At 53.4% G+C, this 20,812-nt stretch overlaps 1 protein-coding gene across 3 annotated transcripts in view; it reads left to right on the top strand.

Annotated features, from left to right (window-relative positions):
• The window catches only part of SLC37A1 (solute carrier family 37 member 1), a 71,757-nt gene extending 52,862 nt beyond the window's left edge, over positions 1 to 18,895 (top strand). For all 3 annotated transcript variants that reach the window (XM_061167525.1, XM_061167524.1, XM_061167526.1), the window contains 9 exons: positions 939 to 1,029; positions 4,185 to 4,247; positions 4,615 to 4,700; positions 5,750 to 5,798; positions 6,969 to 7,042; positions 9,066 to 9,144; positions 13,484 to 13,581; positions 18,299 to 18,363; positions 18,788 to 18,895. In XM_061167525.1, coding sequence (XP_061023508.1) covers positions 939 to 1,029; positions 4,185 to 4,247; positions 4,615 to 4,700; positions 5,750 to 5,798; positions 6,969 to 7,042; positions 9,066 to 9,144; positions 13,484 to 13,581; positions 18,299 to 18,363; positions 18,788 to 18,803 — 621 coding nt within the window. In that variant the 3' untranslated portion in view covers positions 18,804 to 18,895. The remainder of the gene's footprint in view (positions 1 to 938; positions 1,030 to 4,184; positions 4,248 to 4,614; positions 4,701 to 5,749; positions 5,799 to 6,968; positions 7,043 to 9,065; positions 9,145 to 13,483; positions 13,582 to 18,298; positions 18,364 to 18,787) is intronic.
• The last annotated feature ends 1,917 nt before the right edge of the window (positions 18,896 to 20,812 follow it).

Below are 20,812 nucleotides of genomic sequence, written 5' to 3'. Positions count from 1 at the left end.
TATTGTTCACACAGTTTGCTTGTGAGATTACTGAAGGGGAAGCCAAGGAGGAGATCTGGTCATCTGTTAATTATTTATTCTTCATTTTTACTTCTTTGATCTAGGAAAGAACTGACCAATTAGGCAAAGTATTGTGTGAGCAAAAGATTTGAAAGATCTGGCCCTGGCCAGAAATGAGTAGAGTATGCGAGTAACTGGTTTAAGTTTAGTTAAAATGTGGTGGACAGTGACTGCAGCCATGAAATTAAAAAACGCTTGCTCCTTGGAAGAAAAGCTATGACAAACCTAGACGGCATATTAAAAAAGCTGACGCATTGCTTTGCTGACAAAGGTCCATATAGTCAAAGCTATGGTTTTCCTGGTAGTCATGTGTGGATGTGAGAGTTGGACCATAAAGAAGTCTGAGCGCTGAAGAATTGATGCTTTTGAATTGTGGTGTTGGAGAAGACTCTTGAGAATTCCTTGGATTGCAAGGACCAGTCCATCCTAAAGGAAATTAGTCTTGAATACTCATTGTAAGGACTGATGTTGAAGCTGAAACTCCAATCCTTTGGCCACCTGATGTGAAGAGCAGACTCATTGGAAAAGATTCTGATGCTAGGAAAGGTTGAGAGCAGGAGGAATAGTGGGCAGCAGAGGATAAGATGGTTGGATGGCATCACTGACTCAATGGACATGAGTTTGAGCAAACTCTGGGAGATAGTGAAGGACAGGGAAGCCTGGCAGATTACTGTCCAAGGAGTCGGACATGACTTAGGACTGAACAACACCAATAACAACACGTTATAGCTTTGCTAAAGGGACAAGACAAAAGGGGCCTCCTGCAGAGAGCTCCTCCCTGCCAAAAGCTGCTTACAAATCCTCACTTGTCAGAACATCACTCCAGTTCTATGGGGTCATGGGCCAAGGTCCGTCTTCTGTCCCTCCCTCTCTTTCAGGGCGTGATAGAGTTCTCTCTGTGTCTGCTGTTTGCGAAACTGGTCAGCTACACGTTCCTTTTCTGGCTTCCACTCTACATCACAAATGTAGGTGAGTACCGTTGCTAGCAGCACAGCTGGGAAGTTCTGTGCAAGGGCTGTGACCAGGACTCCCTTTTATCCACCGGTGTCTATAAACTTGGGAAGGAGAGAGATGCGTGATGCTCTTGAATCACATAGCATGAGTAGTAGAAATGTGTAGACAAAGAGAGGTAGATGTGGAGACAATGAGATGGCTACATGGCATCACCAACTCAGTGGACAAGAATCTGAGCAAACTCTGGGAGAAAGTAGAGGACAGAGGAGCCTGGCATGCTGCAGTCTGTGGGGCCGCGAAGAGTCAGACCCAACTTAGCAACTGAACAGCACAGACAAAGAGAATTCATATAGGAATGTTTTATTGCCATGATGAGAACCTAGATGGAGTTTAAAGGGTTGACATGGTGTACCCCAGCTGTGGCTACTGGTTACCCAGGGGGCTTCCTATCTGGGGCAGCCTGCTTTTAAATTTAGGCTGCATCTGACTTGGTCACAGCAGCTGGTGAGCAGGGAGAGAGGCCGTGGGGATCTCAGATAATACAGCCTTCATGACTGACCTGGAAATCGCTTCCTGGAGCTGAGCTTTAACTCTGGGGGAGCAGACAGCTTGTCCTGCATTTCAGAAGTCCAGCAGGGCCTAAAGCTGTAGGTTGCTACATAGCAGACCCATTTGTAGTAACAGCCCCTGTGTCCTGGGCTGACTGCAGGAGAAGATGGGAAGGACCAGCAGTTCTCAGAGGAGAGGTCCCTGTGTGTGGGCTGCAGCCACAACTGAACAGGGATCCAGACAGGCAGGAGGGCCTCTGGGCCCCAGAGTCAGGGATTTAGAGGACAAAGCAAAGAAGCCAGGGTCCCTGGGAGGTGCGTGCTCTAGTGAATGTGAAAAGAGGAGAAATTTGGGACATGGGGGCTCCAGAGCACAGACCACATGTCCCCAGTGTAACTGAAAGCGGAGTGGGGATGCTCACTGTGCAAAAGCTAATAAAGAGGCAAGGTTGGTGGAAAGGAAAGTTTGTTCTATTTTGGATGCTGGCAACAGGGGTGGGGTGGGGGAGTTGCCTGTCCAAAGGCCAACTTCCCCCCATTGATGGCCAGCCAGTGGGCAAGAGTTTTTATAGATGGAGGAGGGGCTACATGCAGAAACAGCACAGTCAGCTCTGACAGTCATCTGGATACTGGTCATTGGTGGTCTGACCAGGGTCATCTTGATTGTTTTCAGTGCAGTTAATCTTCAGTTAAAGGTCCATTTAGTCAAGGCTATGGTTTTTCCAGTGGTCATGTATAGATGTGAGAGTGGGACTATAAAGAAAGCTGAGCACCGAAGAATTGATGCTTTTGAACTGTGGTGTTGGAGAAGACTCTTGAGAGTCCCTTGGACTGCAAGGAGCTCCAACCAGTCCATCCTAAAGGAGATCAGTCCTGGGTGTTCATTCAAAAGACTGATGTTGAAGCTGAAATTCCAATACTTCGGCCACCTGATGTGAAGAGCTGACTCATTTGAAAAGACCCTGATGCTGGGAAAGATTGAGGGCAGGAGAAGAAGGGGACGACAGAGGATGAGATGGTTGGATGGCATCACCGACTCAATGGGCATGGGTTTGGGTGGACTCTGGGAGTTGGTGATGGACAGGGAGGCCTGGCGTGCTGCGGTTCATGGGGTCGCAAAGAGTCAGACACGACTGAGTGACTGAACCAAACTGAATCTTCAGTTCCAGGATCAGTTTGTTCCCGTGTCCTTGAGGCCGGTTCTTGTAACTGTGGCAGCTTGTGTCACAACTACAGCCTGGTCACCATGCAATTAACTTCTTCCACCTGGTGGGGGTTTCAGTGTCTATAAGACAGCTCACAGGAGATGGCCCCGATATTATCTATAGCCCTTGAGGAGGTCCTTGACTTTGCTTAATAGCTACATTATTATTGTTTGGTCTCATTTGACTGTGTTCTTTTGTTTCTGAATTTTCTCACTGCTCTTTAAGTAAGATTAAACTTACTCTTTGGCTAAAGCTTTTCGGCAGACAGAAGACAGGTGGAGGACACGGGGTGGGGGAAGGACCATAAGGCCCTGCTCCGTTTCACTAGCAGTGTTGTAAGGACCAGCAGAGAGGGACGTGAGCCCGAGGCCGGAGGGCAGAGTTTCTCAGGATGGGAGTCGGAGGCAGCGAGGGGACCATCCAGCGTCAGCCAAGACCCAGTCTAGGTGGGGTTTGGGGACACAGACTCCTGTGCTGAGCATCCTGAGACCTCGGCCTCCTTCTCTGGGGGAGAAGGTTCCAGCCCCTCCCAGGTCTGAAAGCCGGGGAGTCATATGGTCTGTGTCGAGGGGCTCCCATCGGCCAGCCCTTCCCCCAGGCCATGTCCCCCATCCCTGAGTCTGACCTCGCAGCTGCCCTGAGGGGACCCCGAGCAAAGGCAGAGTGACACCTAGGCAGAGCCAGGTGAACCCTTACCTTTTGGTTAGGAGGGTTCATCTCTCACACTTCCTGTGTGTCCGCCCACAAAGGGCACTCCTTTTTTTTCATCTACTCTGATAATTACTATTTTAATGCTAATCTGATCTGCTGCTGCTGCTAAGTCACTTCACTTGTGTCCAACTCTGTGTGACCCCAGAGACGGCAGCCCACCAGGCTCCCCCGTCCCTAGGATTCTCCAGGCAAGAACACTGGAGTGGGTTACCATTTCCTTCTCCAGTGCATGAAAGTGAAAAGTGAAAGTGAAGTTGCTCAGTCGTGTCCGACTCTTAGCGACCCCATAGACTGTAGCCTGCCAGGCTCCTCCGTCCATGGGATTTCCCAGGCAAGAGTACTGGAGTGGGTTGCCATTGCCTTCTCCGCTAATCTGATCATGTATCTCATAATTGCTGCTTGGTTTAAATCATGCTGGTGAAACAGAAGAATGTTGTGTGTGGCTTGTACACTGCTGCGGCCTTCTCACGGTGACATTCTGCCATCATTTTTTTTTTTAAACTTTTAATTTTGTATTGGAGTATAGCCGATTAACAATACTGTGACAGTTTCAGATGAACAGCAAAGGGACTCAGCCACTTGTATCCATTCTCCCCCAAACTCCCCTCCTATCCAGGCTGTCACAGGACATTGAGCCGCATTCCCTGTGCTATACAATAGGTCCTTCTTGGTTATCACTTTAAACACCCTGCTGTCATTCTAATAGATCACCTTGATGTCAAGAAGGCCGGGGAGCTCTCCACCTTGTTCGACGTGGGTGGGATCTTCGGTGAGTTTGTTTCCTCTTGTCCTACTTTGACAAAAGCCTTCACCACCGAGGTGATGCATGGACACCCTCAGCCTGGACGCTGTTTGACTTGACTTCCTACTGGGAGGCCCCCGGTGCCTGGCCTCTGATAGCAGGTCCCTCCCCATCCTGGGCTCCCTGGGGACCAGGCTACCTGGTGGGCGACAGACTGGTGATGCTAGGATGCTCCCAGGCAAAGGGGCTTTGGGGCCAACCTGCTCAAGGGGTGGAAAGGGCCCAAGGAAGAGGTCCTCCGCTCCTTGCTGCTGCAGCAGGGCGGGCCCTGCTTCCTCCCCATGGGGCCCCGCTGGGCAGGTACACCCCTCAGGACCCTCCCTCTGCCTTGCAGGTGGGATCCTGGCAGGTGTGATCTCCGATCGCCTGGAGAAAAGGGCCTCCACCTGCGGCCTGATGCTGCTGCTCGCGGCCCCGACGGTAAGCCCAGCAGCCCCTCCGCCTCATCACAGCCCCCGCACCTCCGGAACAGCCCCCCTGTCCTCCCACCCGCACACCTGCAGCTGCCAGCGCAGCTCCTCTCAGGGCTCTGGGACCTGGTGTCACCTCCAGCCCGCTCAGTGCCCCCCACTCAGCCTCCCCCTCCCCCAGCCCCCTGCACGCTGCGCACCAGCACACCTCCTCCCTGCCTTCACATGTGCGTGTGTGTGGGCTGGTCTCTTTGGGGTGCCCTTCCCCCCCTCCGCTCCCCTCCCCCCAGCAGGCTCCTGCTCACTTGTAGCACCCCCACTGTGGCTGCCCTACCCGCTTCCAGGGAGCGCCACCCCTCCCCCCATAACCCAGGTTCCACTGCTTTTCAAGTGTTTAGTTGTGTGTGACCTTGGGCAGATGACTCTCCCTCTGAGCCCCAGTTTCCTCATCTGAAAAATGAGGATGCCGGCAGCAGCTCCTCACAGGGTGAAGGTGAGGGTCAAGGGGAACATGGTTATACCATCACTGTTTCCACAACAACATCATACATAGTATTATTGCTCATCAACTTGCACTAACTCCTTTGCCCATCTGCCACCCCACTGGGCCGAACAGAACCCAGTCTTCAGTTGTCCTGGGGCCCTGGACACTGCCCAGCACAGACACTCCAAGAACCTTGACGCAGAAGCACTGACTGGGATCTCCTCACCAGGGCCCCTCACCAGGCCCTGACGTTCAGGGATTATGGCCCAGGAGAGGACATGGGGCTCAAGGAGAGTTGCCCCAAACCCAGGGTCCTCCCCCAGGAGCTCAGGGTGGGGTGCTCCTGGGTTTCCAGCTCACTGGGCAATCAGACCCTACATGTCTGTGTCCAGCCTGGGGACAGTTTGCAAGCATCTGGACACCTGTCTTTGGACAGCCTGCCAGGGCAGCATGGCCTTCCTTCCACTGTCTGGTTGCTGCCCAAGAGTCACTTTTCAGAAATACACGTTCCTGGAAAATCTCTCAGCTACTCATAGTAAACCTTTGTTCCTCTCCTGTTTTGACACCATTCACAGCTCTACACGTTCTCCTCCATCAGCAAAATGGGGCTGGAAGCCACCATAGGTGAGTCTATGAGGTCTGTCTTTCCTTCAGACATTTTTTTGGTCCACACAGCTTTGTAAGATGAACTGAAAAATCAGCAAAGAAGCAAAGATGCAGCTTGTGCACTGTGGCTAAAATCATCCCTGTGTTCCTCCTTAGAGGGGGTACTTTCAGAGGAGCCCATGGGGATCCTGCCTGCAGAACTGAGGCCGCAGGCTTAAGGGCCAGTGAGGGAGAGTGCAGGTCCCGGGGCTGGCCCGTGAGAAGTCCTGGGTGCCCAGTGCAGGAGCCACTCAGAGAAGCCCACATCCCCTGGAAGGCAGCAGGCGGAGCTGTGGTCCCCAAGTCCTGCACCCCCAGCATCACAAGCCCGGGTGCGGCCTCCCCTCTGAGCTGCTGTCAGCTGCCACTCGGCACAGTCTCTGTTTTTAACTTTCCACAAGCAGCTCTATCACATTAAGGCTCTGACACTGAGTAAATGCTGCTTTTGGTCTCACAACCCAGCAGAGGGGATTGATGGGGATGCCATTAAAAGTTACCCAGAGGGCAAATTCTAGATGCAAGGGGCCCATGAAGTGACCCATTAGTCCAGGAGCTTCCACACAGAGCAATGTGACCCAGAGGGTGGTTCGGGAAAGTGAACCTGGGGTCAGGTTAGGAGACCATTTCTGGAGTGGGCACAGTGGTCCCACCCATCGGGGACTGAGCTGTGCTGGGGCCCCAGGTTTCCTGGGAGTGGCTGTCAGCGGCTGTGGGCAAAGAGAGGATGTCCTGTCTGCTGCAGGCGAGGCTGTGGTGGTGGCAGCATCAGGTGGTCACACACATCACGCCTGTGGTCACGTCTGTGCTCAAATGTCGGGGTTCTCACTTCCTCTCAGCACGGCTTCTGCTCTCCAGGTTCAAGGAAACAGGGGCCAGGTTCTCTGAACATGGTTTGAGTCTTTGGGAAAGTGTGATTAGACCTACAGCCATCTCGGGGCAAGTTTAACGGAAGATGTTTATGACGCTTGCTCCAGCCGTGGCCACTCCCTGGTGGTGTGGGCATCTTCCCAGGACCGGCCCGTGTCCAGCTCAGGGCAGGGCCAGCGTGCAATGCCAGGATGCCCAAAAGGGAGAAGCTTAGATGGCGGAAGCTCCCCCAGGGGTCTGTTCTGCTCGCTGATTCCCCCTCTTGGTCTCTGCTTCCTGCAGCCATGCTGCTCCTCAGCGGGGCCCTGGTCAGCGGGCCGTACGCGCTCATCACGACTGCCGTGTCTGCCGACCTGGTGAGTACACGAAGCTCGTCACAGAGCCGGGGCCAGACGCTGGCGGGGCAGCCACCTCTTCCATCACAACTGTTGTGATGGGTGGTCTGTGATAGTGAGATGGTCTGTTCCTTTGAGCACTCTTGTCCAGACGGCCAGTAAGGATGCTAAGAGTCTTCTGAAGCAGATAAGGGAACATGGCCGCCCTGTCCTATAAACCAGTGGCCCAAGGCCTGATGCCAGCATCTAGCTTGCTTCTCTGAGCCACTCTGGCAGCCCTGGAAGCCAGTGGCCGTGACCCCTGGAGACCTCCCTTAGAGCCTCAGCCGAGTCCAGCCCGTCGTGAGTGTCCCACTGTGCCTAGCCCTCTGCTGGTCCTGGGGACTGCAGGGACAAGCCAGGCGGCGTCCTGGCTCTGGGAGGATGTGCTCCAGAGAGGAGGCCAGCATAGTAAAGAAATGTTTACTGCACAGGGTGCTGAATTCCATGTGGGGCCGTCCCGGGCCTAGGGATCCACGGGGGCTCCAGGAGGAAGCACTGCTGACAGATGGGCTTTGACTCCAGGCCAGAGGGACCCAGAGGCGACAGGGCCGTCTCATCTACCTGACAGGAAAGACAAGACATGTCACATGGGAGCCACGTGTGGACATCACAGGATACACGCACTGCACTGAAGTACAAAGTCCCCTGATAGGAAGTAGTGTCCATAAATAACTGGGAGAGGAGAGGCAGTGTCCTGTACAGAAGGGCGTAGGCAGGTCCTCTGCCCGGGGGCAGGGAGCCCACCTCCCCTGTCCTCAGGGGCGGGCTGAGCAGAGATGTCCTCCTGCAGAGAACAGTGTGGGGAGAGGGGATCAAGTAACTTCTCAGGGGAGAAAGCCAACAGCCCCCCCTTCCACCAGGGTCACAGTCAGCACCAGCAGGGAGGCATCAAGCTGATGCATGGATGCAGGGTGAGAGGTGATGCCCACAGTCCGTCACCTCCGTGGTCTCCCTCCCAGAACCCACATCCATCCAATCACGGGAAACAAGGAAAGTCCCAGAAACAACATCTGCGAAGCTGTCACAGCCAAGAGGAGCCCTGGGAGACACATGGACTAAATGTCCTGGGTGGGCTCCTGGGACACAGATTCAGTTAGACACTAGATAAAAAGCCAGGGGTCTGAAAAAAGCATGGATTTTCGTGAGTGAGGCATCAGTATCAGGTCGTTCATCATGCTAAATGTAGCCCAACAGTGCAAGGTGTTAACACAGGGCAAAGTGGGTGCAGAGCTTGTAACAGCTCTGTCATCTCTGTGCACATTTTCTGTGAATCTAAGATTGTTCTAAATTAAAAGCTTATTTAAAACCACAAGCAGTTCCCTGCATGTGTACAGACTTGTGGGAGGGAGGCCAGGCTTCTCAGCCGTCTGTCCAGCATCCCTTCCCCACACCAGCTCCCGAGCACCCTCGATCTTTTCTGCCAGCTCCAGTGGTTAGCTTGGGGATAGGACGAGCACCAATCATCTTTTCATTTTCCATGTTGGATGATACGGTGCCTCAGTGATGGTGCCAAGGAAAGACTTGTTTATTGAAGAGAATTCTAAGAGTTCTTTTAACTAAAATACACTTGAAAGTGTTAGTCTGTCAGTCATGTCCAACTCTTTGTGACCCCCACTGACTGTAGCCCACCAGGCTCCTCTGTCCATGGGATTGTCCAGGCAAGAATACTGGAGTGGGGACCGGGGATCTTCACGAACCAGGGGTCAAACCTGGGTCTCCTGTATTACAGTCAGATTCTTTACTGTCTGAACTACCAGGGAAACCAGAATGCACTTGGACAAGTAATATCTCTGATGGTTTTTTACTATTAAAAACATTTGAAGCTTTGCATGCTTTTCCAAGATGAGTATGGGATGGAGTAGAGCTTCAATCTCCTAATGGAAAGACCCCACGTTTTGCTTTGCACAGTGATTTGGGTGGATTGTCGTGCAGGAGGCGTAAGTTTATTTTGCACTCTGCCATTGCTGGGGTGTGTTTCACACTGATGTTCCTTCTTCTCCAGGGGACGCACAAAAGCCTGAAGGGAAACTCCCATGCCCTGGCCACCGTGACCGCCATCATCGATGGAACCGGGTCTGTAGGTACGTGGATGTTTTAGCCCAAGGAGATTCATCATGGTCCAAGGGGAAATCATGTCATCACATCTAGCTAGGAGACACCCAGGATTCCAATTGCTTTTGTGTTATCAGGATCAGCTGGCCTTCTTTTCTTTTCTCTTATTTTTTTAATATTTATTTGTTTGGCTGTGCCAGGTGTTAGCTGTGGCATGCAGGGTCTTTAGTCGCAGCATCTAATTGTGGCATTTAGCTGTGGGATCTGGTTCCCTGACCAGGAATTGAACTTGGGCCTTCTGCATTGGGAGTGTGGCGTTTTAACCACTGGACCACCAGGAAAGTCCCAGTCCTTCTTAAAACGTGAGCAGATGCAAAGCACATGCCAGCCCTGGAAAGTGAGCCGCTGGCCCTGCCAATCGTCTTTGGTGGGAGGCTGCCAGAGGAGACGTGGTGTGTGGCTGGCAGGTCAAGGTTTCTTCAGCATGAGAGGACATGGCCCCAGGTTTTCCTCCAAGCCAGCAGTGGGAACACTGGCCCACAGGCCACTGGTCTGCTGACTGTTTATCACTGCCGTTTCAAGGGGGATAGAATTCTTGCATGAGTGCATGTGGGCTAAGCCGCTTCAGTTGTGTCCAACTCTTTGCGACCCTATAGATTATAGCCCGCCAGGCTCCTCTGTCCATGGGGATTCTCCAAGCAAGAATACTGGAGTGGGTAGCCTGCCCTCCTCTAGGGGATCTTCCCAATCCAGGAATCCAATCTGCATCTTTCTCTTACATGTCCTGCATTGACAAGCAGGTTCTTTACCACTAGCGCCACCTGGAAAGCTCAGATAGAATCTTACTGAAAGGTAAATGACAGGTGAGCTGTGGGTCCCAAAGCTCATGAGACAAGTGTCACCAGCCCCATCAGGGGTCTTGGAGAGAACACAGCAGCGTGTTCTGAGGAAAGAAAGTGGGTGAAGCAAGCCCCTGGCCTCTGTGAGCTGGGCCCACGTGACCTCGTGACAGCAAGCCTGTCCTGATCCGAGAGTCAGGAAGCTGACAGCGATGTCCTTGAACCTTCCCGAGGCTCAGTTGGGGAGCACGTGCTCTGGGACCACTCCTGCCAAGACCCCGAAGCTGCCTGTGCTCTGCGGAGCCTGGAACTGGAGGCGGGAGGTGGGCTGGTGTGGCCCGCACGGCTTCTCCGGGAGGTCTCAGGTTGCATCCTGGCGTGTCCCTTCCCACCACTAGTGCCTGATGCCAAGGGGCAGTGAGAGAGAGGGCAGGCCAGGTGGGGCAGGCCCTGGGGGCCTGAAACACCCTCTAGCAGTAAAACAAGCCTTTGCTGGATAAAGGTGGCTCTGTGAGCATAGCTCTGCCAAACACTGGCCTCTCTTCGGCCCTCCTTGTCTGGGGCCTGCAGACCCCTTCCCACGCAGGCTCAGGGCCTCTCTCGTGGCCTACCCTCCTCCGGGGCCCATCCACTGTCTGTTCTGGACTGTCCTCTCCCCGCTCCTGGTGGGAAGCCCCAGGACAGGGGCTGGTTTCGTTTTCTGCTGTGTTCTCAACCCCCAGGCGGTGCCCAGGATGGAGCGGGCGCTCAGAGTGGTCAAGGAGGGCATTGCTGGGTGGCTCTAAGGCAGGAGATCACAGGCAGGTCTGGGGGGTGGGGAGAAGGTCTCCCATCCAGGCTGCTGGGTTTGCAAGTGAGGGCTCAGGGGACAGAGGCCTGGGCCCCCCTCAGCCCTCACTGCTCATGGGGACAGGGCCCCCCAGCTCCTACTCCTGCCACACTGTGACAATGGTCACCACTCCAGTGTTTGCCCGGAGACCATTCCCTTTGGGGGCTCCTCTTGCAGCCTTTGGGAGGAGTCTGAGGAAAGCGCTGTGGGGGCGGGGCCGTGTCATGTGACAGATGTCCGTGACCCACGAGCCTGCTATCCCGGCTCACGCAGCACACGAAAAGCTTCTGCATGCTGGAAGACATGAGGTCATCAGGAGACTCGTGGGCCGAGCGTGGTTCTCGGGGGCTGAGCAACCCCGCAGCATCCTCCCTGCTTCATCTGCAGAGCCCTCTGTCTGAGTCCAGCTCCTGCTGCCACTGTGACACCCTTTTCTGAAAGCAGACAGAGCTCAGCTGGCGGTGCTGACTGATTTTAAAGCAGGAGATGAAGGGTTGAAAAAGAGGAAATGATGAAGCAGCTGGAAGGCCACGTATTTCTTGATTTCCTTCCCAAAACAAGAGGGAAGCAGAAGTCCTTGGCCCAGGGTGGAGGCTCAGCATCCATGCACTGGGGCAGCTCTGAGCCGCAGGAGAAACCAAAGCCCAGCTGTGAACTCCTCCCACCCCCACGGAAGGACGGCAGGGGGCGACTCAGACCACCTCAACCTCTACGCTCCTCTGTGTTCAGTGCTGACCATCCAGAGCCATCACTCCCACCCGTGTGTCAGGGTCTGGCTGGACTCGAACTCCCCCAGGCTGTGCCAGCCCCAGTGCACAAGGACCCTGGAGGTGGTCGCCATGGAAACGGCACGCAGGCTCGTCCACCACTGCGTCTGCCTCGTCGTTTCTCTGCTCAAGTGCTGCCCAAGGACACCCAAGCCGAGCAAGGCTCAAGTGGGAACACACAGTTTCAGCAAAATTCCGGTTCTCAAGGGCATATGCCCAGATATGTTTGTTAAATGTCGTAAATGTTGGTTCCTTTGGAGGCAGAGTTTGATTGATTATAAATGAGCCAAAAGTGCTAGCCTGCCCAGTCATGTCTGACTCTTTGCGGCCACATGGACTGTAGCCACCAGGCTCCTCTGTCCATGGAATTTTCCAGGCAAAAATACTAGAGTGGGTTTCCAGTTCCTCCTCCAGGAGATATTCCCGACCCAGGGATCGAACCCGGGTCCACTGTGTCGCCTGCATCACCTTCGGTCTCTTTACCCGCTGAACCATCGGGGAAGCCTCATGAGCGGAACGCCTTCTTGCAGTTTACCGGAGCTGACGGTTCCAGGGATGTGTATGATGTGTTCATAGTGCTGAGCACTGCACCCCAGGGGCTGCAAGCTGGTTCTTTCTATATGTTTATGCAATTCATTAGAGCCCTGACGTTCTTCAAGTTCATTTTCATTTTCTCGAAGTAACACATGATGTCACTTGAGAAACCAGATAGCCTTAGAAACTATCCTCAGTCTAAACTTGGAAACTATCTAAGAAAATATCTGAACTTAGAAACTGCACTAAATTTAAAATGATAGTTGCCTGCCCACGCCACCCTCCAGAATTGTCTCCAGAGTCAGGGTCTTTTAGCTCTGTCATCACCACAGGAAAGCCTCTTGTCACCCTTAGCAAGAACTCCATCTCTGACCTCTGGTCTTCCCCCTCAGAGGTCCCCAGCTCCCTGTATCTCTGTAGCCTCTCTGCATCCCTGCTCCCACCCAGCCTGGAAACAGATGCCCTTGATCCCTGGGAAACTGTGGTGTGTTTTTGACAAGTTTCCTCCACTGTCTTCCTGGAAAACATAGCGGACAATGTTTAGCTTTCTGGGGTCATCCTTCAGTTCTCTTTTCTTTGCCTGTGTCTTTGTTCTTTTCCTCCATCTTCTCAGAGAGCCTCTTGGCTTTCCTTTCCCGCTTCCTCACTGACTTTTTATCTTCACCGTCACAGTGTTCTATTCGTTGGTGTCATTCTGCCCTTTTAATCCCTCCTGTTCTTTCTTCTTGGATGCGGTGCTATGAGATTGAATCCTGGGCAGTTGCTGGTGTTAGATGGTTTTCAGACATAGACACGGGGGTTTCACACGTTTCAACTTCATTCTCTGTGGTTCTCATGGGTGTGACACACTTTCCTAGGAATGTTTTTCTCCCCGGTTTGTTTATTTCCTCCAGGTTCCCCTCAAACCAGATTGTTTTCTTTCTTGTCGAGGCTTTCCTCTGATACGAGTGAACCTTGGCTGTCCCCTCGTGTATTCATGTTTAAGACAGAGCTTAATCACTCATTAAAAGGCTTTTCTGCGCAGCAGGCATGGGGGAGTGTGTAAACTGTTGGTCTTTGGGGTCTGAGTGGGGTCTGGAGGAGGAGACCCCCAGTACCCCTGGGGGTGTGCCCCAGCATTCCTGCTGTTGTGAGGGAGGGGACGGTGTGAAGGATCTTAGTTCTCCAACCAGGGATCGAACCTATGCCCCTGCAATGGAAACATAGAGTCTTAACCACAGGACCACAGGGAAGTCCCCTTAATGTGTGTGTGTGTGTGTGTGTGTGTGTGTGTGTGTGTGTGTTAATTACGAGTAAGGTGCTGGGGACTCCCTTGTGTTTACTGGGCCTGGGTATTTGGGTGGTCGCGGTCCAGCGTCCTCTGCACACAGCACCACACGTGTCCATTTCCTCATTCCAGGAGCAGCGCTGGGCCCGCTGCTGGCAGGGCTCATCTCCCCATCAGGATGGAACAACGTGTTCTACATGCTCATGTTCGCAGACGCCTGTGCCTTACTGGTGAGTCGCCTAGCTTTTCCTCCAAGGCTTTCACAAGTGTCTCTGTGGTTGTCACAGTCAAACGCTGGGGACACTTTTTCCTGCGGATTCCTGCCACTCCCGGGGGACTTTGGGCCGGTGATGTGTCCCTCAGTGTTCCTGGCCCAGGGCTTTTTCTCCCTCTGGTTTTGATGCATCCAGAGTAGCAGCAGGTAGTTTCCAGCAGGATGGGCGAGAGGTCAAGAGCAGGGGCTCCCTGGCCTCGGATCCTGAGCCCGTCAGCTGTGAGTGGTTGGGTTCGTGTATGACTTGGTGGTCCCTGAGCCCCTCTGCTCCCAAGCGTCCGCCTGTGAAGTGGCCGGCAGGGGGACACCAGGGACAGGATCACTGTGTTACTGTGGGGATTAAAGTCCCACCCGGTACCCTGGCCATTCCCACATCCCTCCTGCCCGCGATCAGCTGTGCTGGGGAAGCGCCTGATTCCCGCACCCAGAGGACCTCTGGTCAGAAGAGGAACCGGGGCTGCTCAGGCAGCACTGAGCATTCCGCTCTCTGGGCCCCATGACCTGTCCACTCCTGCGTGAGAAGATCGGAGGGTTTCCTGGGGATGGCAAAGACCCGTCCCCACAGCACAGTCCTGCGGGGGCTACCTGTTAGAGCGGCCACCACGCTCACCCTTACCGCTCACCCCACACCAGGTCCAGACCTGAAGCCACCGTCTCCTCTCAAGTCACCTGGATAAGTGAACATTTACCCCAGCACAAATGAGTTGAACACCTTGGAAGTTTATATTTTCATTCCCAGAAGCCCTAAGTCACAGCTCCCCAACTTTATACACAATCAGATACCAGCTCTCAGCTTATGAACCTGTGAGGTATGCAAAGCAGTTCCTCAGTTAAGCCCCTAGATCATTTCTGCCAGGTAGCAGTGAAACTTCCATAATTATGGCTATTTAAAGACAGAATATTCTTCTATTTCAGAAATGATGTGTGTGCATATATATACATACATATATATATATATGTACACATACATACATCAAACTTCCTTTTACTGCACAACTAAACTCGTTAGAAAGGAAGGGACATCCCCAGGACCCAGAAATGTAGAGATTACATGAAATATGTACCCAAACTGATGCTGGGTGGTTATACCTCCCCCACCACGGTCCCTACCCCCAGGTGCTGGGCTGGCCCAGGATGGGGAGCTGGAAGTGGAGACCCCCTCCTCAAGCGTGAACCCTCAGGGACCTCTGGGTGCAGTGAAAGCATAAACACACATGCACACTGGCCCAGAACAGAACCGGGATCTGTGACTTCTTAGCCTGCTCCCCAGACTGGGGGGAAATCCTGGAGAACTTTTAGCCACAGGCCTGCCTATAGTAACCTTCAACTTTTTAACTTATATTGTGTAAATATTACACAATGAGTATGTAATATTACCAAAAAATGAGTAAAAACTGTGTATTAAAATACTCAAAAAATGAGTATTACAAAGAATGAGTAAAATTGGTCCCGGAATGCTGATATACCCGGTTCTTTGGCAGAAGCAAATCCCAAGTCAACTGAGAAAGACAAACCTCGCCCCAGTGGCCCGGGGTCCCACAGCTGTCACCCCGCTGCAGACAGGCTCACACCCCAAATCAGGAAACAGTAGGAAACAGTCTGCTGTGATGGGGTGACAGGCACGACAGACCCCCCGCAAAAAATACACGGGTAAAAGGGTCACCAGATAATATAAAAATAAACATACTTAGCATTTCCCTGGTGGCTCATTTGGTAAAGAATCTGCCTGCAATGCAGGAGACCTAGGTTCAATCCCTGGGTCAGAAAGATCCCCTGAAAAAGGGAATGGCAGCCCACTCCGGTATTCTTGCCTGGGAAATCCCTTGACAGAGGAACCTAGCGGGTTACAGTCAGTGGGGTCGCAAAGAGTCGGATACGACTTAGCAACTAAACCACTAGGATTATCATACCGAGTTTGAAGTAAGTCAGAAAGAGAAGGATAGATACCATATGATATCATTTATATGTGGAATCTAAAATACAACATAAATGACCTATCTATGAAACAGAAATGGACTCACAGACACAGAGAACAGACATGTGGTTGCCAAGGAGCAGTGGTGGGAGGCAAGGATTGGGAGTCTGGGATTAGCAGAGGCAAACTCTTATGTAGAAGACAGATAAACAACAAGGTCCTACCGTATAGCACAGGGAACTGTATTCAGTCTTCTGGGACAAGCCATAATGGAGAAGAATATTAAAAAAGAATATATGTGTATAAACTGAGTCACTTTACTGCACATCAGAGACCGGCACAACATTGTAAACCAGCTACATGCGCGCGTGCTCAGTCGCTTCAGTAGTGTCCGACTTTAGCCCTCCAGGCTCCTCTGTCCATGGGATTGTCCAGGCAAGAATACTGGAGTGAGTTGCCATGCCCTCCTCCAGGGGATCTTCCTGACCCAGGGATCATACTTCAATTTTTAAAAGATGAGAAAAACAAGAAAACATTACTAAAGATGGCAAAGAAGAAACCAAATTCATTCAAAAGAACAAGAGCTAAAGAAGGCAGAGCTGGTGAGATGCAGGTGTAAGGAGATCATCCAGAATGCAGCCCAGAAAGAGATGGAAAACACTGGAGAGCAGACAGAGCCTGGAGGCCCTGTGCCACCTGGGAGGAACTCTAAAGGAGGAGACTGCAGAGGCCAGGACTCTGAAAAGAGCTGAGAACAAAAGCAGCCCCTGCGGCGATGTGCAGACATGGACTGGGTGCCAAGGACGCTGGGGGAGGATCCAAGCAGATGTGCAGGCTGGCTGATGGACCCCTACCAGCTGACAGAAGACGGGCTTGGAAACCCGGACCCCAACTACAACAGACACACCTGAAATGTCAAAACAGAGAGGACGAAAGGGAAGACTCACACACACACGACAGGCAAATAATAACTTTGAGACCGAGGGACCAGCCAGGTTAGATGAGAAAGCCACAATCACTGCAGGAGAGAGAGAGGGCTTCAGCAGGCGGCTCAGCGGGTCACCGAGGACACGTCTTCAGCCTGAAAGATCAGACATGCCTCCTTTCTTTGCGGGGCCACAGGCCAGTTTCCCCTCCTTGCAGGTCTGAGGCTGGACCGCAGTGGATCCAGCAGGTCACCCTGGGGACCTGAGGACTGTCCAGCCGCACTCACACCTGGGGGCCATGCTCCCCAAGCCTCGGGCCTGCTCCTCAGTCTCCAACTTTGGTCCCATGGAACTGTGGCCACCCAGGTGGGCTCTGGGCCTGGCAGGTCCACTCACTGCAGGCATTGCACACAGAGGCCACTTTCGTCCTGTCTGAGAAGGTGGTGTTTACCCTTCAGAATTGTCACTGTGGCTCACAGGCACCCTGGCCCAGAGCAAACACTCGCTTGTCCTTCCTCATCTCCGTCCTCTTAAGGATCTGCTTTCTGTGGTCACGGGCCCTCCCTGCTACAGTTTTGCACATATTGGACATATTGCACATATTTGAATTCGTATTGAGGAGACTCCAGCTCAAACTCAGCAAGGCAGTGCTAAACCGTGGGGTCTAGAGGTTCAAGTTCACAGGATCGGTGTCTTTAGCCGGAGTGTGACGTAGCCACCCAGACTGCTTGGAGCATCTGTCAAGTCCCCACCCTCTGGCTCGGCCACCGAGATCCCAGGAGCCCCGCGTGTAGGTCAGTCCTCAAGGAGAAACACCCGTTGTCTTCAACCTGCACGGCCACCATACGAGGCACGACTAAGCTCCTTCCTGAATCTTCTGAGTCTAAGAAAACAAACGTTTCTGCTCCCAGAGTCTGCCGGTAGACTTGGCACTTAGCAGCTCATGTTTTATTGAAGGAGCCCCTCAAATGCTCCTCCAGCCTCCCCACTGCCAGGGCCTCCTGAGCTCGGGGCGCCTGCAGCTTCCCTAGAGAAGGGGCCAGGAGAGCCAGGACTTCCTCGGGAGCCCCTCTCGCAGCCGTGAGCAACTCACATCGTGGGGGTTCCTCCAGGGGGGTGGGGGGTGCACAGCACTTAGAGAAAGACTAGGTCTGCACCTGCAGACTGAGGGCAAGACCTCACCGCAGGTTGGGATGTATACACGGAGTCCGTCGTCTTGGCAGGCGAGGGCCGTGAGGGAGACGAAGGCAGAGCTGTTCTGGGTCTACCCTGAGACCGCGGGGTAAGCACAGGCCTGGGGCTGGGGCCCAGCTGTCCCGGGAGCTTCCCCAGGGGCGGCAGGGGCCTCTGATGACAGTGGCCAGTGAGCACTCGCCTGGCCTCAGACTCCCCCCAGTCCCCCCAGTGTCACTGTGACGATGGGTCGCCTTGTCCTTTTTTTCCCTTGGATATTTTATGACTGGTCTGGTTTCATTTAAACAGGCATCCTTCTGGCTGAAATCTGGCCTAAGGGCCTTATGCCCAGGAGCACGGCCTCCACCATGACGCACGGGACTGTGTGATCATCTGCCCTGCCCTGAGACCAGGCCTGCAGGCAGCTGTGCCTGAAGTGGGGGTCGGGGACGCCCACTGCACTCCTTTAGAATTTTACATTCAGAGGCACGGGGCAGCCCCCCTTCCCCATCATGTGACATAGGGAACCGCAGACATGACGAACTGGAACTTGAATGCCGAGCTTGTTGGGCAGAGGGGACTGGCAGAGTGACAGCAGGGCGCCCGCCCAGGGTCTCCCAGCAATAATGTGGTCTTCTCTTTGCTTTGGGCACGTGCAGTTTCTGATTCGCCTCATACACAAGGAGCTGAGCTGCCCAGGGTCGGCGACAGGAGACCAGGTTCCGTAAGTGTCCCCCCACTCGCACCCCACCCATGCCCATCGCTTACTGCCCACTGCCACACCTCACCCATGGTCCCTGGCACTCTATACTTCACTCACTCTCATTTCTCCTTTCCTAATAAATACCTGGTGGGGGTGCGATCCAGGTAAAGCTTTTCTCAAAATAGAGTGAAAGGTATGGGGAGTTGATTCAGTTGTTCTTGTCTCTGGGCTGCAGCTTTGGGACAAACGGCAGCTCCCGGGCTCTGTCTGGCTCTGCCCCCCTTCCTGTGTCCTGTCCCCTCCCCTCTCCCCAAGGCCGGGGGAATGGGAGGCCTCAGGAGTCCCTGGCAGAGGGGGAGAAGCGGGCACCTGGGCTCTGCGCTTTGGCGGTGAATTGAGTGCCGCGGGCCGGGTAATCAGCTGCTTTTTCTTCCTCCTCTTCCAGGTTTAAGGAGCACTGAGCCCTCGAGTCCCATGAAGGAAGGCTGGGCCCATCCTTCACAAACTGTTTTTCAAGAAAAAGTTCAAATAAAGGATCCTGTGTTGAAAAGAATGATTTACCCTTGCCTTTTGCACATTAACCTGGAAAAGACACACAAGCTACCTTGAGAATTCCTGGTACCGTGTCAGCTGGGCCGTGGGGTTCGGGCCACGGGAGGGGAGCCCATGGGCAGTGCTGGCTGCCACCCACTGAGTCTCTCAAGCAGACACCTCCCAGGCGCTGGGCGGCCGCTCCGCGTCCAGAGTGACAGCGGCCAGGACTGGTGTGGCAGCCAGGCCAGCCCTGGTCTCTCTCAGGTATTACAGCACTGATGTCGGAGCAGGTGGAGCTCTGACAACAGGAACACGCCGGGGGACAGTAGGGACGCTGCACGTGGTGGGAGAGCAGGCAGCAGAGACGCCTCTGCAAGGACAGAGCTGACACCTGCGTTCACACCAACGCGGAGCTCAGACCAAGGATGTCCCCAGCACTTCTTCCTGCTCTTCGCCCACCCGGAAACGGTCCAGGGTGGACTACGGTGAAATCATCAAAGACTTCGGACAGGCTGGAGGGCAGATGGGCCACCACGGAACCCCAGAGGTTCCTGTCGCTGGAGCCCCAAAGGCCATGACTCCACTGGCCCCATGAGGGATTGCCAGAAGGACACATGAGGTCAGGCCTGGGGCTGGAACTGGCCGGTCCCTCCGCCCAGCCCTCTGTCCCCCCCACACTGCAGACCTGGGCCTGTCCTCGGAGACTCAGCACTGGAGCGGATTTATTTATTGAAATGTGTGAGGTATTATAGAAGCTTAGGAGATGCAAGTGGCGCCTTGTTATTTATTAAGACAAACTCCGGTTGTTCTCTGGCCACTTGTTTCCTCAGTTGTTGCCCTTTGAAATAAAATGTTTAAAAAAAAACAAAACCTCAAGCAGAATGTTGGTTATTTCTACTCACATCGCCGTTATATTCAAAAAAGAAAACTTCCAGGGAGAGCGCGTTTCCTTGGTTTTCTCAGGGTTGGATTCAGTCTGTGGTTTTGCAGCTGGAAGTGGAGGCCATTTCCAGCAGAGAAGGGGTCATCCAGAGACGGGCTGGGACCTGGGACCCTTTGCTGCAGAGCTTGCACCTGGGCGAACCTCTCCTCCAGAAACAACACAGAGAAACTATAAGGAACTAAAAGTAACTGTGTGCGTGTGCAGCTGGGGCAAATTCTGGACAAAAGATAAAAAAAGACCAAAAAACCCAATCGCCACTTCTGAAGAGCAGGGAGCCAAAGGAGGATTGAGCATGCCCCTGCACTCAACACCACCTAAGGGCTGAGCAAGCCACCTAAGCCGCCCCTCTAGCCTAAGCCTCGGACACACCTGTCCCCCTCCCCTCACCCCAAATAAGAAAGCAGCAAGCAATCAGGGAACATGTTAACTGTTCTCACTTCCCACTGCTGTAGCAGGAGCTCCAATAAAGCCTTGCCTGAGTTTCTTGTCTGGCCTCTAGTCAATTTGTATTGATCATGGGAGGCCAAGAACCCTGGTCAGTATCAACCCTGCTCGGGGACAGCCCCCAGTCTGCACATGGTCCCCACTCTCCAGGGAAGGGAGGCAAGGTGAGGGTTCTTCTGAATGCAGAAGTCCTCACAAGGAGGTTTGCTATTTTATTAACAAAACTTACACACTTGGTAGGTTTCCTTCTACTAAAGATAACATTCCCATTTGTTAAAATGTTGGAGAAGACTCTTGAGAGTCCCTTGGGCTGCAAGGAGATCAAACCAGTCCATCCTAAAGGAAATCAGTCCTGAATATTCTTTGGAAGGACTGATGCTGAAGCTGAAGCTCCATTACTTTGGCCACCTGATGCAAAGAGCTGATTCATTGGGAAAGACGCTGCTGCTGAGAAAGATTGAAGGCAGGAGGAGAAGGGGATGACAGAGGATGAGACGGTTGGATAGCCTCACAGACCCAGTGGACGTGAATTTGAGGCAACTCCAGGAG

The sequence above is a fragment of the Dama dama genome, chromosome 19, assembly GCF_033118175.1.
Source record: "Dama dama isolate Ldn47 chromosome 19, ASM3311817v1, whole genome shotgun sequence".
NCBI lineage: Eukaryota > Metazoa > Chordata > Mammalia > Artiodactyla > Cervidae > Dama > Dama dama.
This window is presented reverse-complemented; position numbering and strand designations above follow the sequence as displayed.